General features: G+C 42.6%; 1 protein-coding gene across 2 annotated transcripts in view; it reads left to right on the top strand.

The window, feature by feature from the left end:
• Positions 1-20,826, top strand: part of RNF128 (ring finger protein 128) — a 114,093-nt gene that overhangs the window by 40,619 nt on the left and 52,648 nt on the right. The window contains exon 1 of one of the 2 annotated variants that reach the window (XM_059385483.1): positions 10,835-11,583. The exons of the other annotated variant lie outside the window; for it this stretch is intronic. Coding sequence (XP_059241466.1) covers positions 11,091-11,583 — 493 coding nt within the window. The 5' untranslated portion in view covers positions 10,835-11,090. Of the gene's footprint in view, positions 1-10,834; positions 11,584-20,826 lie in introns of those variants that run through there. 2 annotated transcript variants of the gene reach the window in all.

Below are 20,826 nucleotides of genomic sequence, written 5' to 3'. Positions count from 1 at the left end.
CTCTTGAGCAGGCACCTAAGTGAAACAATGTTTTCTAAACCTATTCTGCTGTTTCCTGACTTAGAGCTTTGGTTCCTGCTATATCCTTTCCTGATCTATCTTCTCTCCTCATTCATACCTATAAAAACCCCACTCTTGAGCAGGCACCTAAGTGAAACAATGTTTTCTAAACCTATTCTGCTGTTTCCTGACTTAGAGCTTTGGTTCCTGCTATATCCTTTCCTGATCTATCTTCTCTCCTCATTCATACCTATAAAACCCCACCTGTCCCTTAAGGCCCTACTCAGATGTTACTTTCTCCATGAAATCTCCTCTAATTCCTTGAGTCAGAAGCAAACATTCCTGTCTCTATACTCACACAAGACTGTGTACCCCCTCACAGCACCCATCTCTTTGACAACTCTTTTGTTTAAATGTCATGCCAACACAATAACATGGATGAATCTCAAGTGCATTTTGCTAAGTGAAAGAAGTTTGACAAAAAAGCTACATACTGAATGGAAATACATTCTGGAAAAAGTGAAACCATAGGGACAGAAAATAGACCAGGGGTTGCCAGGGTAAGAGTGAGGGGGCAGGGTTTTGACTATAAAAGCAAAACACAAGGGAAGTTGAGGAGTGATGAGAGTGTTCTGTGTCTTGATTGTGGTCGAGGTTACACAACTGTATGTTTGTTAAAACATGCAGAACTATACACTAAAAAGGGTAAGTTTTACAGTGTGTAAACTATACCTTGAAAACAATGGGAAAAATTCATACCAGATAGATAGCCTGCCCTTCAGGTCTGGCCAGCTATTTACTCGTTCTTCAAATGTACTCTAACATGCCAGGGTAGGAGCTGGGGCTACCAAAAAGAAAAATATGTGGCCCCCCCTCAAGGAACTCAGTCTCTGATGGAGGTGATAGATATGTAGGGAAATAAATGTAGCAGAGTCTGGAAGATGCTACCTATATAATACAGATCCAGTCACATACAGTGAAGGCATAAAGGAAGCAGTAGTCAGATGGCCCTCGATTGTGGTGGGGCTAGCCTTTTAAGTTTAGAAATTTGTATTTTATTTAATATGCAACAAGAAGTTACAGAATTATAGCTATGTTTTGGAAAGCATAATATGGCAGTAAGATGAAGGATGACGTGGACGGAGAGACAAAAAGCAGGGAGATCAATTAGAAGGCTATTTATAATAGTCTAAAAGAAAATTAATATCACTTCTCCATTAGTAGACATTTGAGATTGGACGAAGCTTTTAATTAAAGCTTGTATTGCTGATAATCTAGATGCATGCAGGCAAAAACAAAGAGGGCCCACAAAATTTTTCCTGAAACAATTTACCCCCAGTAGCCTGAGATACTTAATGGATGGACTGTGTTGCTTTGATCTTTTTAATCTTCCCCGACACTGTCATAAGACTTTGTAGACATTAAAAGCTCTAAAAAAGTTTATTATTCTTGTTTTTTTTTAAAGATCTATTTATTTCTTTGCGAGAGTGAGTAAGCAAGAGAGACAGCACAAGTGGGGGAGGGGCAGAAGGAAAGGGAGAAGCAGGCTCCCCTGCTGTGCAGGGAGCCTGAAGTGTGTGGGGCTTGATCCCAGGACCTTGGGGATCATGACCTGAACTGAAGGCAGATGCTTAACTGACTGAGCTACCCAGGCGCCCCCCAAAATTTATTATTCTAATGAGAAAATTAGAGAACAGGTGAATTTTCCTTTAAATCACTGAAACTCCAAAAGAGAAAATTATAATTCCTACATGCCCAATGATACTACTGCTTACAATTTTGTATGTCAGAGAGTCCAGAGGGTCAAAGTTAGTAAAAAATGTTTTATTCCTAAATTTATATACTGACTGCAGCTATCGGGTGGAATTAATCTGGCACTTTTCCCCCAGGATGTCTGCTTTTCCTTTGCTTGTTCACTGCTACCTAACATGAATTGGAGTGACAGGATTCTGTGAAAAAAAGAAAGCAGGCATTATAAATACACTCTTTCTCTCTCTCTCTCCCTTTTTTTTTTTTTTAAATATTACCTCTGTCTTGGAACTTAGAAATCTCTGCTGAAAATGCCTATGAGGGGCATAACTGATAGTTGAAATGTGTGGGATGTTTTCATCCCGTCTTGAATCCAACCAAATAGCAGATCCTGAAATCAGCAGGGTGCTCCACTATAAACACCGTGTGTAGGGTCCAAACGTAAGCTCTCTTGTCAGGTCTCTAAACACCTCAGCCATCCCTACCTCCGAAAAACGAAGACATTTAATGAACTGGTGAGATTATTGAAGGTAAACTCGACGAGCCTCTTCTTCAAACAAACAAGAGCTTCAGGCTTTCAATTTCTGCTCTTTTTTTTTTCCTCACGAAGAGCAAACATTACTGAGCCACTTCATTGCCTCTAGTGAAAGGCCTTCTGTGGCTCGAGAGTTGACAACATCCAGAATATTAAGCAGTCACTGACTTCGGCATCTGAACTAGTTTGCTATGAAGAACATGAAGTATACTGATGTTATCTGCCCCCAAAGTTACACAGAGACAACTTAGAAAAAAAGGGAACCTGCCCCCTGCTAACTGGAAGTTGTCTGCCAAGGGAGAAGGGACTTTGTAGATTCCAGAGCGTGCTGTGGTCCGTGGATCTGGGCATTTTCTCCCCCCCTTTGGTTATTCCCGGTAGCATTTTTCCTCGTTAAAGTTCCTATGCTTTACACCACATGATTTGTGATGAAGGCAAACCAAAGTTTTGTAGCCACAAAATACCCTTTTGTTGAAGGCCTGCTTGTCCCTTGCCTGGTTCCTGCAACCAATATAACCATAACACTTATCTAATTCTGATGTGACAGAACTTAATTACTGTGTGAATTTTGAGCAGTAAGCCGGCCGATTTCAGTCGTCTCAACTATGTGATAGCACCCCGTCACTTATTGCCAAATACTTGTTTACTATGTGTTATCGATCAGTTTTGAGCCCTGGCCAGTTGTGGCTAATCCACATGTTCTTGATCAGTTTTGAGCTCTGGCCAGTTGTGGCTAATCCTAATGCATATAGCTGGCAGCTGTGAATTTGTGACTTTGCCCCTTGGAATACAAAGGCTGCTTTGCCCACATTCAGGCAGACTTGAGCTTCTAAAAAAACAAGCCTTGGCCTCGGTAGGCGATTGTGATACAATATAAGTACGTTTATTCTTAAATTGCTTTTCAGAAATCCCAGGTCTACTGGGAATTACCAAATTATGTTCCTATTAAAAAACGAATCCCATTCTGTCCATAGGTTAAACAAAAGCCTCACTGCCCATGTACATGTTTAAGAACTCCCATCCTTGCTAACTTAGCAAACAGATCTATCCTTGCCTGCCAGGCCCACTCCCTCCTGTTATTTGTCCTAGGCAGTGGCAAGATCAGAGACACTTCTTTAGATAGACTATCCCATTTGTTAGGCTTTAATCTGAGGGAACATTACATGGTTCAAAACACAGCTACGTAATTTTGCAATATTATCATCCCTGTTTTATAGTTGATCAAAAAGAAAGAGAAACTTCCTCAGTGTCACATAACCAGTCAACAGCAAAGTTAAAAATAACAACAAAGGTTAGAATGGGCGAGCTCTGTGAATCTAGTCTACTATGTAGCAGGCATGGGTAGGAAGTAAAGCTCAAATATGTGTTCATAACTGTAGGGCAAATTCATTAAAAACATTTTTCTCTGGTCGCCTGGGGGGCTCAGTCAGTTAAGCGTCTGCCTTCAGCTCAAGTCATGATCTCAGGGTCCTGGGATGGAGTCCCGAATCCGGCTCCTTGCTTAGCGGTGAGCCTGTCACTCCCCATAAGAGAGCTTGTGCTCACTCTCTCACTCTCTTGCTCTCTCCCTGACATGTAAATAAAATCTTAAAAAAAGAAAAAAACCCCACCTATTTCTCTCCCATTTTCCCCCAAGTAATTGCTTTCCTCTCTTTCAATAGCACATACGTAAATCTCTTATGGTCACAGATTTATTTCTTTTGAAATCTTCATCTTACTAGAAAAACCTGAAAAGGCATGAGAGGAGACTGCCTGAGACCAGATGAGTTTCCCAACAAGGTTGTCCTGATACTGGCAGTGGAGGGTAAGAACTGCTCCCACTGGAGTCCATTGTTTCCCGCCCACCCTCTGCCCCCAGCACCAACCCTGCCTAATGTTCCCCTGAAGCCCTTCCTGCCCCCACACCTTGGGCTCTTCCCCACCCTTGTTCCTCTTTAGCAATCTGGGATCCCCTCAATCATCTCTCCAAACTCAAGATAGCTGATGTGATTCCCTAGTAGCAACAAAATTGACGCAGTTTAGCACAAATTTTCTGTATTGTCCTCCATCAGTACAATTCCTTTGTGTAGCAGTTTTCATCAATGGACACAAAATGCCCTTTCTTCAGGTGACACAGGTTCAGGCACTACTCTCCATACACATGGTGCGAGTGTGCTCAGTGGAAGATGTAGGCATTAATAAATGACAATGAAGCACTTGACTCAATGTGCTTTCATGATCTCTGTTTAGGAATTTGGGGGCTGCACAGCAGGAAATCAGGGCACTCTGGTGAGGGGGTTCTTATTATACTAAAGCATGTCACTGGATGTGGCTATAAAAATACCCATTCCTTATTGGGGGGGCACATGTTGTGATAAGCACTGAATATTATATGCAACTAATGAATCATTGAACACTACATCAAAAACTAATGATGTACTATACAGTAGCTAACTGCATGTAATTTTAAAAAAGGAAAAAAATACCCATTCTTTCTACCCTCTAATAATAACCTTACTGTACATGTGGAAAGGTAGTAGGGCAGAGTGAAAATGGCATAGAATTTGGAGTCATACTCGCAATGTGAGTTGCAGCTCTGCCACATACTGGTTGTATGACCTTTGGCAAGATACCGTACCTTTCTGAGCCTCATCTTCCTCATCTGAAAAAAAATGGGAATTATAATAATTATAATTACAATGGGATTTCATTACCTGTTGTAAGAACCAACTGATAGAATTAAGGCATGTAAATTGTCTGGCACATAGTAGATTCTCAGTAAATACATTGCCTTCCTGCCTCTACTTTTGAAGGCACTGTTGGACAGAGTGGCAAGAGGTGTAATGGGAAGAGTGTAGCTTTGTACTAAGACGTGGCGTCAAATTCCAATTCTGCAGTTTGGTTACCATGGATGACCTCAACAAGTTACTAAACCTGAGCCTCAGTTTCTTCTTCTGGAACAGGTAGCACATAATACTTGCCTCATAGGCAGAAAGTACCTGATCTTTCTTGATGCTTCTCCATGGTAGCTATTAGTGTTATGGATATAAGAAGACTGCTTCAAATACAGCGGTGGCCCTCTTGTAAAACCCCTCTCTGAAATTCTTTGAGTGCACAAAAGCTTGGTTTCAAAAGATCCCATTTTCTAATGGCTGGGTACCCACTTGAGCTGACCGAAATGTACCTGCACTCAGCAACGATGTTATTTTAAAGTATACTACTCCATCCTATTTTGGACTTTTTGTTTTGTTTGGCTGCTCTCTCTCTCCACACTCCCCATCAGTTTCTTCTTGCTAGCCACAGAACAGCTGCCTAGGGCAGAAATGTGTTGCCATCCCCTCTCTAGGCATTGTCTACACCTATGCTGTGGAGCTGCGTAGCCACAACATTGCTTAAATGCCAGGACACTATTTGTCCCAGATGGTGCCTTGCCATTTATCTAATGGTAAGAAGCCAGATGTGATGTCTCATTTCTTGCAGACATATTAAAGGCTGAACGCTATCGTCCATCTCTGTGCTGGTGCAGAAACTCAGTGTGACGGGAAACTCAATCGGCCACAGCGGTGCCCTTCTGTTGCTTTTGCAGGATGCTGCTCTGCTTATTATTAGGCCATTATTAGACGGTGCGCCACTCAGGGCAGCTTTCATTTCAGTATTGCTGATACAAATATTTGGCAGGCTAGCCTTTGTAGTAGGATTTGAGGAATTCAGAAAGGCTCCTGACCCAAGTGTGTCTCCCTCACGGGTTATAGGGCCTGAAATGCACATAAGAAATATTTCCCTTGAACTTCCTTTGGTATAAGCTGATGTTAAAATGTGGGGCGCCTGGGTGGCTCAGTGGGTTAAAGCCTCTGCCTTGGGCTCAGGTCATGATCCCAGGGTCCTGGGATCAAGCCCCGCATCCATCGGGCTCTCTGCTCAGCAGGGAGCCTGCTTCCTCCTTTCTCTCTGCCTGCCTCTCTGCCTACTTGTGATCTCTGTCTCTCAAATAAATAAATAAATCTTTAAAATGTGAATGCCACTCTCCAGAGGGAAGATCTTGAGTTTTTATCAGCTATTAATACTTAAGAGTCAGAACTGCACTGGCATCCTGATTCTGGGATTAGTTATATGACCAAAGGAAGCTTGCTAGTTTTCTCTGAGGCAGGTTCCTCTTCTGTAAATGGGAATAATAAAGGATGATTGTGAGAATTAAATGAGATAGTGCATGTAAAGAACATAGTAAATGCTCGATGAATAGTAGCTGTTATTAATTAGCCTTAGGGATGGTAGGGCCCTGAGGGAATACATCTAGGGCTAGGATATTTGGTTTGAGGGTATAAGGAATATATATATATATATATATATATATATATATATTCATACATATACATATATATGAATAAGGTGAGGTCTGGGACTGAAGCAAAATCAAACTGCTTACATGAACTTTCCAGCAAGAAAAGTGTAGCATTCTTCAGGATGCAATGCTGTGGGAGGTGGTAAACTCTGACACTGGGAGTTTTCAAGCAAAGGCTGGGTGCTGGCTACACATCAGGACTACTCAAGTCTACCCCAGGGCTTCTCAGATTTACTTGCATGTACAAATCACCTGGGGATCTTGTTAAAACGTGGGTTCTGACTCAGCAGGTCTCAGGGTGGGCCCGGAGATTCTTCATGTCTCACAAGCTCCCTGCTGATGCTGATGCTGATGCTTCTGATCCACAGACCTCATTGTTAGCATCAAGACTCTGTTGCGGTTTGAAAAGAAATCACAGCATGACAGAGGGATGTGATTGGAGAAAGCCATGGAGTTACCCAGACAAGTCCCCACAGAGGGGAAGGACTTTGATGCAGTCATGATGCGCAGTCTGGCTCCTAGCTTTGTAGGCTTTGAAATTTGATTGGTCGTATAACCAGAAACCAGGCTCCTGGGGACTGATTCACAGTTCGCCAAATTCACAAGAGACCAATATATACGCCAGAATGCCAACTGATTAATTTATAATGAGAAGTATAACTTCCAAGTGGACCAGATACTAGTGTTTGCTGATCAGTGCATTATCTCCCTGTAGGCATATTTACATGAGGCACTAAAGGACAAAAGGTTGCTTGGTGAGAATGGACCCATAGCAAGGGGAGTTCATAGGATGATTTTAACGGTACATGTCTTCAAGCTTTGATCATCTGTTATCTCCATCTCCACCGCTGGGCTAGACCTCCAGAACCGTGCTGTGGAGGTTAGCTTCCTCACTAGTCTCTCTGCCTCCTGTCTTGTCCTCGTACAACCCAGATGCTCTATTAAGCCTACATTTGACAATAATCATTTATTTGCTCCACTGACTTCCATATAAATTCATAATTTAAAACTCATCATTGCAAAATGCTTTAAATACAGAGTCAAGTTGAAAAAATAATACAGTGAGCACCTACAGACCCACCATCGAGACTCAAAAGTTGTTATCATTTTGCCATATTCCCTTTATGTGTGTGTGTATGTGTGTGTGTGTGTGCATGTATGCACATATGCACTGAGTTGACACCCTCTGACACAATTTTCCAAACTCTTCATGTTCTGGCACAACCTATTTGACCACCCTCACTTCCTCTGGCTCTCCCTTTGCAACTTGTGTCCCAGCCATAGTTGACTAACGTTAGTTTCCTGAATGCTCCTGGTGTTTTCAAGTAATAGACTATTGCCTCTGCCTGAATACCCTTACTCTCTTTGCCTGATTAACTCTATTTGTTCTTAAAGACTCAGCCATACCCATGTTGCCATAGCAACCGAAGTTTTTCTCAGTCATAACATTTATTAAACTGTACTATTATTACCTGTTTACCTCTGACTTTCCTACTAAACTGTGAACTCATTGAGGGCAGGGACTTTTTTTTTTTTTCTTGGTCTCTGTATACCTATACCTCTCCAGTGGCTTTTACTTGGTGGGTGTTCAGTAATCAGAAAATCCAACTGCCCACCAGCCAGTGCTACCTGGTTACATCATATGCACCTCAAGATCAACAGGTCTTGAGAGAGCTCATCTCTCTTCCTACCCTTTCTACACATTTAAAACCCTCCTCCTGATTGAATGCCATTCAGTCTTCCAAACCAAAAACCTCAGAGCAATCCCCAATTCTTCCCACTTTTTCATCCTTCAAAACATGCTTCCGATCTATCCACTTCTCTTCATCTTCTGGAGTCTGGGCTGGGCCACCTTCATCTCTCACCTGGAGCACTACCAAAAATATGCTCTCTGGGCTCTTTGCTTCTAGTCTTGTCCTCGCCTAGCTATTATTCGCAGAGAAGCCATAACGATCTCTCAAATTCAGATCTGATTATATTACTCCATGTGTAAACACTGATTGTGTTGCTCCTTGCTTTTGGATAAAATACAAACTCTCTAGTTTAAATGAAAGGACTCTCGAGAACTGACTTCTGTGTACCTGTAGAGCTTTATGTCTTGTACTCTGGGTTCCAACCATTTTGTGTTTATAGAGCCTGTAGTACTTGCTGTCTCCCAGCATTGTCAGTTTCATGCCTCAGTGCATTCATTCCCTCGTATTATTCAATGCCTAAGAAGGCTAACCCTCTCAAGCTTAGCACAGGTGTAACCTCCTCTGGGCAGCTCTTCCTAACTTCCCAGTCCGGGTGAGGTTCTTCTTTTCTTTTATCCATTACTGCCCTGTGAACACCTCTGTTATAGCATTTACCCTATATACATATAGCACTGTATACTCCAACTATCAGTTTGCTTGTTTGTGTCATAAAAGCTAATTAATAATGTCTTATTTTTTTTTCCTACCCCAACGCTTAGCCCTTGGCTGGCATACAGTTGATGGGCCATAAATAATTGTTTAAGAATGGATACTAAGAAACGTCTCTCCAAACATTCATTTTTTTGTAGATGCCTTATAACAGATCTCTTTAATTTTAAATATAGCGTTTCATTAAAGTACAATACAGTTGATTGCTATGCAGGCAATATTCACTGAATTTTGAGTTCTTTGCCAACTATTTCAGACAATTTCTGGAATTGTACCATTTCTTAGAGATGATTGATCCTACCTTTTCTTTTTTCCATCGATAATTTTTATCCCAGAGATTAACATCATCAGTAGTTGGGGGTGCTATGCTATTGGCCTCCCATACGAGCCTTGACCTCTAACATAAAAACGTCCTTTTCAGTGTATAGGGTTTATGTTTCACAGAACTGCCTATTTATTTGGATTCCAGGGGATGTTTAGTTAAGGTGTTAATTTTCCTCCAGGTTTCTCTCAAGCCATCAGAGTATCAAGTAAGAATTGTCTCATGCTTAATCTTTGGGAATAATACTGATTAAGTAAGTGTTGGGCCAAGGACTGAGGAGAGTGATTGATAGGGAACTGATCAAATGCTGGGCTGGATAAAGTGAATTGTATCCCTTTGTACTGAAGAAGTGGCTAAAACATCCTGAATGTCATTATCTCTTATTATTATCTCAAAGTGACAAATTTAAAATCATTTAAAAGGTAGGGTGGGGTCCCTGACCCTGTTTAGTAATAACAGTATTTAACAAATATCTTTGTTACACTCTGCTAAGCACAATTCTGAGTACTTTACATGTACAAACTCATTTAATTGTCTGAACAACTTTTGAGGTAGGTTATATTATTATCCCCATTTTACAGATGATGAGGAAACTGAGGCACAGAGAAGTAATTTCCCCAAGGCCAAAAGTTATCCATTCCTGTCGTACAACAGGTGTATTAATTTAGTTTAATCCAATGCATATTTTTGGAGCACCTATTAAATGCAATTGACAGGGTAGATAAAACTTGTACAATTAAAGAAAGGAAGAATCATAACGCAACAGTGCCATGAGTGAATCACCAAGGTGAGCCAGGCTCCTTTCAGTTGGTGGGAAATGAGGAACGATTGTGTAGTTAAGGTCGGGAATGGCGCAGATGTATAGATTTGGTAAACCTGTTCGTGAAAGATGAAGAAAAGAGGCTCAGTTTTGAGGTGTATGGAAAGGGTAATTTTTTTCTGAGGACTAAGATTACTTTCAGAAGGGGCTTCTGATGTAGTCTATTTAGCATGAGGTAAGCGTAAGAAAATACCCAGGTACGACGCCTGTCTGGAGCAGGAAAGGAGAAATGTTAAAAAAAAAAAAAAAAAAAAAAAAAAAAAAAAGAGCTTTTCCCCCCCCCCCCAAGAGAATCAATAACCAGCCTGCCCCCAGCACCACCCACCTACCCAAAACTCCCTTGACTCCAACTCAGACCCTTCGGATCTGTGCTGTTTAGAAGTACTTTCACATTCTAGCAGCCTGAGACTGAAACGGCCTTTAAACAAATGTTCGGAGCGAAAAACCCATTCTCGCAATCCCAAACGGACTCGGATCCTATCCGAGAGATTTTATGGTCGCAGATTCTCTAGCTCCCGGCCTTTTTTTTTTTTTTTTTTTTTTAACAACAAGCCAAGACACACCTGGCCCTGGCCACACAGCCCGAGAGCCTACTCTAACGCCTGCCCATCCCGCTACCCTTTTAAGAGGCGGATCCCGCAGTGTCCTTTCCTCCCTCCCAGCCACCTCTACCCCCAGTCGTCTGGGCGGAGCTTCTTGCTAAAGCCCCAGAGCCCGACGCGGCCGCAGCAGTAGCGGAGAAAGACCGGAGACGCTAGGAGCTGAATCTGCCGCAACCGCTCGGCTGGACGCTACGTGCCTCGGGGCTCCCACCTCGCTCCCGCGCGCGCCGGCCCCTCCCCGGCCCCTCCCCACCTGGCGCGCACCTGGGCCGGGCCGGGGTCCTGCCGAGAGCCGGGAAGGCGCGTGCCAGGGGCCCTCGGGAACCGCAGAGCGCGCGAGCCATGGGGCCGCCGCCTGGGGCCGGGGTCTTATGTCGCGGCGGCTGCGGCTTTTCCCGATTGTTGGCGTGGTGCTTCCTGCTGGCTCTGAGCCCCCATGCCCCCGGCTCCCGGGGAGCCGAGGCCGTGTGGACCGCGTACCTCAACGTGTCCTGGCGGGTTCCGCACACCGGAGTGAACCGCACAGTGTGGGAGCTGAGCGAGGAGGGCGTGTACGGCCAGGATTCGCCGCTCGAGCCTGTGGCGGGGGTCCTGGTGCCGCCCGACGGGCCGGGGGCGCTCAACGCCTGTAACCCGCACACGAATTTCACAGTGCCCACGGTCCCGGGGGACTGGGGAAGCTCCGTGCAGGTCTCTTGGTTGGCCCTGATCCAGCGCGGCGGGGGCTGCACCTTTGCCGACAAGATTCACCTGGCGTACGAGAGAGGGGCGTCTGGAGCCGTCATCTTTAACTTCCCGGGGACCCGCAATGAGGTCATCCCCATGTCTCACCCGGGTGAGTGCAGCTACTACATTGAGCCCCATCAACCCCCTACCAAAGCCAGTTTTTGTCCCTTTTTTTTCCCCCCTTATTTTCCTCGGTGCTGTCTTCCTCCTATACCCTTGCTCCGAAGGGAAACCGAGTGCCCTTTCTGTCCCCACCGAGTGAGGTAGGGTCCTCTCCTTCCCGAGATTTCACCCTGCGTGGGGGGAGGGGGTGTTGGGCGAGAAAATCCTCCAGGATTTGCCCGTCTGGTGGAAAAGGGCAAGACAAACGGAGTGTGGAGGCTGGCAACTAGAGAGGACTGTTGGGGCTCTTTGCGTCCCCTTTACCTGGTGTTCCACAAGGGCTCCGTGCACTATCTGCTTTGTTGGTGGGCACTGGCTTTGCAATCCTGACAGGACAGAAGGCTACCTGGAAGTCCCGTCCTCACTCGTTTCCAGTTAAACAGCCTCAGGCCCAAAGCAGGGTTTTCCCTCCTCTCTCCCTGTTTTTCTCTCCGTGTTTCCTAGTATCAGGTACGAGATTGTGTTACTGTGCCCTGGTAACCTCATTGCAGTTTGAACAGAAACTTTGCCTAGTTCTTGGGCTCTTCTCTGCCCCCCGCGGGGTCTCAGGTCCCAAGTGATCGTCAGTATCATTGCTTTCATTGGCCTTTGAAAGATCCGATTAAGGTTATTGAGTGGTGAAACAGGTGATCAATGTTACCGGAAAAAGAAGAGCTTTGTGCTTGAGGATAGCAAAGGCCTAGACTTTGGGGCAAAAGTAGTCTGGGTAGGCCTTCATTTTGTGGGGATGTTGTGGGTTTTCCCCTTTTTGGTGATTCTTCCAGAAACCTTATTTGTGATAAGGTAGTCTTAGCATATGTATGCTCATAAGCCCCAGAAGACAGAGAAAAAAAATGGATAGAAGGGAAGGGACACATAGTAGCAGTATATCATAATTGTTGAGAGCTGGGGCCCAAGTCAGACCTTGGTTAAATTCCGGCTCCATTGCTAACTAGTCCTGTGACCTTGGGCAACTTATTTGAAGTCTTTGAGCCTGTGTTCCCTCGTCAATCAAAAGGGAAAGAACTAAGAACTACTCCCACAGGTTTGCCTTGAGGATGAAATGCAGTAACGCCTGTAAAGAGTTTAACACACCGTCCTTCTCAATAAAAGCTAGCTGATAGGATTAGCCTTTTAGGGAATCACTGGGGAGCTGAATCTGCTTATTTAAGTGCTAGAGGTTTTGGGTGAGGTTGGCCCAGCCTAGAGAGAGCATTCCCATTGAGTGGCTGGGTTGTATAATGGAAAGAGCACTGGGTTGGAACTCAGGAGATCTGAGTTCTTTTAGTCCCTTCTTTGCCTCTAGCAGCTTTGTGACCTTGTACAGATTACTTGCTAGCCAAGTGATAGTAGAGAGGTAGAAGGTGGAAGCCAAACTGGCAGCGTGTGGAGAGGCAAAAGCGAACTAGATGAACTCTTAAGATTCCTTCCAGCTCTAAAGTGCTGTGATTCTTAGATTTGAATATCGGCTAAAGGAGCAGCTGTATCTCTTAGTTGATAATTCATTGGTTTGAATGAAATTACTTTTTAAAGCCTGATAAAAATGAAGAAGGATTTGACAAAATTTGAGTCCTTCTGTTTCCATCGGCTACCTAAATGCAAAAGTTTGATTTTGTCTCCTCCAAATGAGATTCATTTGCATGGGTGATTGGGAATTGAAGAGTACCCTTTAATAAGTCCCTGTTTAGAGGGCTTTCATCCTAATTCTGTTAAGAATATAAGCTTATATTTGTCCAATAGTTTTAAGGGACAATAAAATTAATTTTTGTTGAGCTCCCACTGAGTGCCAGGCTCTCTACATACATCTTACTCGTACGTTATTGAGAGACCATATGGTGCACTAGGAAAAGCACAGGATTTGTAGTCAAGAATGGGTATCAAATTCTGGCGGGGGGGGGGGGTGCCCTTTTTTTTTTTTTTTTTTTACATTTTATTTCTTTTCAATGTTCCAAGATTCATTGTTTATGCACCACATCCAGTGCTCCATGCAATATGTGCCCTCCTTAATACCACCACCAGGCTCACCCAACCCCCCCACCCACTCCCCTCCAAAACCCTCAGTTTGTTTCTCAGAGTCCACAGTCCCTCATGGTTTCTCTCCCCCTCCGATTTCCCCCAACTCACTTCACTCCATCTCCCAATGCCCTCCATGTTATCCCTTATGCTCCACAAGTAAATGAATTCTGTTTTTACTACATAGTAGCTTTGTGTCCTTGGTCAGGCTCTTTAACTTTACTGAGTCTCCGTTTCTGCATCAGTAAGATGGAGATACTTCTATTGCCATGATTCTTAAAGATAAATCAAAACCACCTAGTAGATAATAATCACAATCAAGTACAGTTAGTTGTTACAATAGGTTAATGCTAACAAGATGCAAAACACATACAAATAAATGTTCATGCAGCTGTCAGTTTGAATCTAACCATGGCTGTTTTGTTTCAGGATACTATCAGGTAGAAATAAAGCCGTAAATATTGACCACCTAATTAAAGTACACTCAGAAAGGTATTTGGGGACTTTAAAAATTTCTTCCTGACATGATAACCATAGTAAATTTTACCATTAGGGCAACTAGCCATCAAAATACCACCTAGTTACTTGAAGTATAGAATCACATTTCTTCCATAAACTCCTAGAGAAACCGCTTTTCAACACAGGGGGAACATCACTTTGCATTTCATGCACGTGTGTTGTTGAACATTTGTTCCAAGTTCTGTGTGTTTTGCTTTGCTTATTCCTGAGAGCAAGTTTAAGGTTCATTGTAATCTCTGGTCAGAAACAATTTATCCTGGATCTTCATGGCAAAGAGGTGGGATTGAGGTTTAAGTGTTGATTAACTCAATGTGTATTGGCTTGAATTATACAAGGGACAGCAAATGTTGAAAAGCCATTGCTGTCGTCGTTGTTTATGAAAACTCTCTTTACCCACTCTCAACAAAGCCCGTGCTAAAATTGTTTGTTCTTTGAGTTTATGCTGAACATCCATACTCTGACCTGTCACAGGTCTGGGAGCAAGACTAATTTCTTTCAAGTAACAGAACTAACTGGTTTAGAGCAGTTGCTTTAAAACTTTTGTTTATTGAAGAGAAACTCCACTTTAAGAGCAATCAGTTAGGAAAAAATGAGGCTTTTTAAAAGATTTATTTATTTGAGGGGCAACTGGGTGGCTCAGTGGGTTAAAGCCTCTGCTTTACAGCTCACAACTCAGCTTGGGTTATGATCCCTGGGTTCTGGGATCGAGCCCCACATGGCACTGGGCTCTTCTGCTCAGCAGGGAGCCTGCTTCCTCCTCTCTCTCTCTCTGCCTGCCTCTCTGCCTACTTGTGATCTCTCTGTGTCAAATAAATAAATAAAATATTTTTTAAAAAGATTTATGTATTTGAGAGAGAGAGAGAGAAAGAAAGGGAGCAGCCTCTGAGGTGGAGAGGAGGAGGGAGAAGTAGGCTCCCTGCTGAGCAGGGAGCCATATGTGGGACTGGATCCCAGGACCCTGGGATCACAACCTGAACCAAAGGCAGACGCTTCACCCACTGAGCCACCCAGGCACGCCAAGGCTGTTTTTATGTAAACCAAAATATCACAGAAGGTGGTTGTAGCCTTGCATCAAGCCATGCAGTTTATTCCCATACCTCATTTTGGTTGCAAAATGTCCAGAAAATCCTGATTCACACAGATAAATAATTGCAAGCGACAGATATTTATTTAAAGTTTTTCTTGCAGTCTCTGGGTATTTTTTTCAGTCAAACTGATCCAGAACCCTGGAAAAAAATTAGGAGAAAATTTTGGTTTTCAAGGTTAACCACTATTCATATATCTTAAGTATGAGAATGAAATAAGCAACCAAAGCTCAGAGTAAACACAAAAGCCGTGTAAAATGTAGGATTTTCACAGTGAGACATGTTGCACATGCTATTGTGCAACTAACTGTTCTGCTTTTGCCAGGCAGATGGGTCTGAACCTTGCATGCTGTCTAATCGAGCACAGCCCACGGGTTGAAGTGGTGTAGGTACTTGCTTGTACAATTTTCTTTGCGTCAACAAGCACAGACATGAATTAATTCAAAGACCTGAGCAGAGCTACAACCTTTAAAATCTATGACACATTTACAGGGACTTGAAACACATTCAAAGGCATGACAGGAGAAGCCTTATTCCTGAGGGCTGTGGGAAAAAAAAAAAAAGCGAGAATAAACCAAGCAGTTTAAGTCAGTGATTTGGTGGTCTCTGATGGGATGTATAAAACAATTGCTTGTATATACAGGTCGCACATATTAAGAGGTTGGGCTCTGCCACTTACTACAGAACCTCCTCAACTTATGATGGGGTTATGTCCCTGATAAACCCATCACACACTGAAAATATCATTAAGTCGAAAATGTGTTTAATACACCTTAACCTACTGAATACAGTTCAGCCTAACTTACCTTAAATGTACTCAGAACACTTACATTAGCTTATAGTTGGGCAAAATCTTCTAACACAAAGCCAACTTTGTAATAAAATGTGGGCTTTCTCATGTAATCTGTTGAATCCTGTAGTGAAAGTGAAAAACAGAACGTTTGTATGGTACAGAAGGGATGTAAATGTACAGATTGTTTACCACCATGACCGCATGTCTGACTGAGAGTCCCAGGTGGCTGCCACTGCCCAGCATCAGGAGATCGTATCTCCTGCATATTGCTAGCTCCTGAAAAGTTCTACTTTCCAAATGTGAAGTACAGTTTCTACTGGATGCACTTTGCTTTGATGCGGTCATTAAGTTGAATCATTGGAAGTCAGGGGCTTTCTGTATTTTTAAAATCTTAGGCCAGTCATTTTACTTTAAGTCTCTATTTTCTCCTGTTTAGGATGGACATAATGATAATCTTGCCTCATAAGATTGCTGGGAGGGATGCCTGGGTGGCTCAGTGGGTTAAGCATCTATCTTCTGCTCAGGTCATGATCCCAGGTCCTAGGATCAATCCTGCACTGATTCCTGCATCGGTCTCTCTGCTCAGCCAGGAGTCTGCTTCTCCCTCTCCCACTGCCTGCCACTCCCCCTGCTTGTGCGCCCACTCTGTCTCTGACAAATAAATAAACAAAACCTTTAAGGAAAATCCCTGGGATTAAATGAGATAATGCAAATACAGTGTTTAACACGGTGCCCGGCATATAGGAAACTACTTAAAACGTGTTTTTAATCACAATAAAGATAGTTAAATGTATTTTAGAAAACAAAAATAGAATCTGATGTTGGTAGTACATAATTCGAAGATGAATAACCTAGAGTACTTCAAAATCCACATTACCTAAAATCCTAACTTTACCACTTTAGGAATAGAGTGTGTCAACTGAATTCTTCGCAAGAAAATGATCTGGGGGCCCAATGGATTAGGGCCAAAACCTGTGTTTGTTATTCTTTTTTCATATAACTACTTCTCCCTCAAGCTACCAAACTTCTTCATAAAGGACTTTGAGATAATTTTTACATTGATTTATCACCCAGTCCCTTTTCAGCCACATGACATTTAATTTTTATTCTGCTTTTTTCCCTAAGATGTTGACATTGAAAAGAACCTCTTTTTTTAAGATTTTGTTTATTTATTTGACAGACAGAGGTCACATACAGGCAGAGAGGCAGGCAGAGGAAGAGGGAGAAGCAGGCTCCCTGCTGAGCAGAGAGCCCAACGAGGGGCTCTATCCCAGGACTCTGGGACCATGACCTGAGCCGAAGGCAGAGGCAGTGGGTTAACCCACTGAGCCTCCCAGGCGTCCTGAAAAGAACCTTTTTTAAATAGGGAGGTTCAAAAGAGGATGAGAAGAGACTGGGTAGTGATTATTTGACAATATAAAGTACTATTTTAAAATCAATTTCTAGACACAAATTGGTATCTTTGATAACTTGATATCTCTGAAGTACCATATTTTTTTTAAGATTTTATTTATTTGACACAGAGAGAGGTCACAAGTAGGCAGAGAGGCAGGCAGAGAAAGATAGGGAAGCAGGTTTCCTGCTGATCAGAGAGCTTGATGTGGGGCTTGATCCCAGGACCCTGGGATCAGGACCTGAGCAGAAGGCAGAGGATTAACCCACTGAGCCACCCAGGCACCCCAGAAGTACCATATTCTAACTCTGTTAATCACTCCTTTGAAGTTTTCCTAATCAGTCTTTTGCCTCTCTTCACTTTTGTTTCATTTCTGTTATTTTATTAATTCATTCATCTAACACCTCTTCTTGCATTCACACCCGGGCCAACAGCAGACCAACCTCTGATAAATAACTGCCACTTCCAGACAATTCTATCACTTTAAGTCTATTCACATAAGGTCCCCTTCTCCCCTTCAGTGGCTATTAGCCTGCTTTTTAAAAGTTCTTGTGTCTTCTCATAGGAACAAATGCTTAGGCTTCTAATCAGTCTCCCCCTCCAGTCCTTTCTTCCAGTTCTTCCACATTGCCACTGGAACACAGCTCTGATCACATCTATGCCATTGCTCCAAAGGCGATTACTTACAGATTTTAAAATTACTTACAGATTTTATTACTTACAGATTTCCCGGCATGGCACACAGAACTCAGTCTGGTCCCAACACACTTTCAAAGCTTTATGTACCTCTTCTCTCATGTTGACCCTTAAATGCCTTCTGTCCTTTCCCATTATTATTCCTTTGTTTGTACTTCTGCTTTTGCCTCCATACCCTTTTCTTCCCAGCTGTGCTGGCCAAAAACTTACCCATCCTTCAAAACCCAACACAGATGCCTCCTCATCTTTGAAGCTTTCTCAATTCCTTCTTTTCCTCTTCCCACCACAGCCCACACCAAAACTAAAATAATCCTTTTGTTTTGCTCCCATGGCACTCCATGTCCTATAGTACGTTTTGCATTTCGCTGGTAGTTCTGTGTTTATATGTCTTGCCTTCCTACTGGATTGTAATATTTGATTAATTTTCATATTCCTCATGGGAACCTTTCTACTGTATGTGCTCTGAAAATGCTTGTTCAGTTGCTCTACATACCCAAGAATGAAAAAAAAAGTACCCAAGAATGCCAGAGGGCCATAAGATTCACTAGAAAATTATCTAATGGGGAAGGGGATTAAAGTTCAACTCATCGAGGGGCAGCTGGGTGGCTCAGTCGGCTTGGCTGGGCCGGGCCTCTGCCTTTGGCTCAAGTCATGACCTCATGGTCCTGGGATCAGAGCTCCTTGTTTGGTTGGGGGTCTGTTTCTTTCTCTCTGCTCATGCTCTCTCGCTGGGTTTCTCTCTCTCTCTCTCTCTCTCTCTCTGTCTCTTAAGTAAGTAAAATTTTTTTTTTTTAAAGTTCAGTTCATCGAGCATTTATCAAGGGTCTATTGTATGTATACTGTGCTTTTGCCTGAATATATGAAATAATTAAGGTAAAGTAGGTGGAACAAGAGTGTACTACAAATGCTTCCAGACTACAAGCTCCCTAATTTTTATGGTGATGACCATCATAGGCCAGTTTATGGGGTTTTAATAACGAAATGACCTAGGTAACAACGAGATAGTGAGAATGAGTATTTACATTGAGCTTTCCCTGTTTTTAAATTTTGTTTTGTTTTAAAAACTTGGTTTACACCAGCACTCAATTTATCTCTCCAGTTAATATGCTTCCATTGAACATGTTGCTGATACGTGGAATTCCATTACATAAAAACCTTTAAAAGAAATATAGCTCAATCAGTAAATTTTTTTTCTAAGCACATAAAGAACTCCACCCCTCCCCCCAGTCTCTGGAAGATGTGTTATCTCCTACAGAATTCCATATTTAATCTCCGTTCCCAGGCTTAAGTGTAAACAGGGGAGTATCAAAGACATTCTCCATGTTATTTCTGACTATAAAATTAATCCTTTTTCTTGCAGAAGACTTGGAAAATATAAAAAGTATAAAACTAAAAATAAAAGCTATGCATAAAATTCAATAGTTCCATTAATATTTCTTGTCTCCTTTTTCATGTATAGTTAGGGTTTTATATCCTGCTTTGATCATAAGGGTGGTTTTTATGACTATTAATGTAGCATTAAAATACAATTTGAAGGAAAACAAAAATCCATAGATATAACCACTTAGCATTTTGGGGTGTTTTTTGTCATTTTCTTTTGCTCTCCATATATATTTTAAGAATTATAATTATATATTGTATGTAAAATTTTGTATCCAACTTGTTATTGTAAGCATTTCTGCATGTAATTAAAAATAGAGGATTTCCCTGTAAGTTGAAGGGGGTGGTTTTTGACTGAGGGGGTAGGGATCAAGCTTCTCTTTCATTAACTGGCAGAAAGGACATACAGAAATGGTGACAGGGAGGGGTATGAATTAGAACATTTAAAACAAAACTGATTCTCGGATTAAGCCACTGCCTTTGGCTCAGGTCATGATCTGAGGGTCCTGGGATCGAGCCCCGCATCTGGCTCTTTGCTCAGCAGGGAGCCTGCTTCTCTCTCTGCCTGACTCTCTGCCTACTTGTGATATCCCTCTCTGTCAAATAAATAAAGAAAATCTTAAAAAAAACACACACACACACAAAACAAAACTGATTCTCTACAGAGCTTTACCTAAATGTATATTCTGGCCATAAATGTGATCTGGTCTAACCCATATGCATTGCCTGTTGTGGCCTTGATCTTTTGAGAGATTTGTGCTTTTAGTTTCCTCTTCTCCCATGATACTCCTATAGGTGATGTCTTTGTCACAAATAATGTGTGCGCATAGTTTCCCTGTTGATTGGTTAAGTAGCACCTCATTGGCTAAGATGGCTTTTCATTTTCAGGATGGGCACTGAACTGTACACAGTTATTGGAGGTTTTTTTTTTTTAAAGATTTTATTTATTTATTTGTCAGGGATAGAGGGAGAGAGAGCGAGCGAGCGAGCACAGGCAGACAGAGAGGCAGGCAGAGGCAGAGGGAGAAGCAGGCTCCCCGCCGAGCAAGGAGCCCAATGCGGGACTCGATCCCAGGACACTGGGATCATGACCTGAGCCGAAGGCAGCGCTAACCAACTGAGCCACCCAGGCATCCCAGTTATTGGAGTTTTGCCCAGAGTTTACTTGATAGGGTACCACAAATATTATCTAGGGATGAAGAATTTTTTGTATCTGCAAATTTTGTTGGAAGTATAACATATATACCAAAAAGTACAGAAATCATTAGTCTGTAGCTCAGTGGATTTTCAGAGTCAACATGCCTGTGTAGCGAACACCTAGATCAAGAAACA

Source organism: Mustela nigripes, chromosome X (assembly GCF_022355385.1).
Source record: "Mustela nigripes isolate SB6536 chromosome X, MUSNIG.SB6536, whole genome shotgun sequence".
NCBI lineage: Eukaryota > Metazoa > Chordata > Mammalia > Carnivora > Mustelidae > Mustela > Mustela nigripes.
This window is presented reverse-complemented; position numbering and strand designations above follow the sequence as displayed.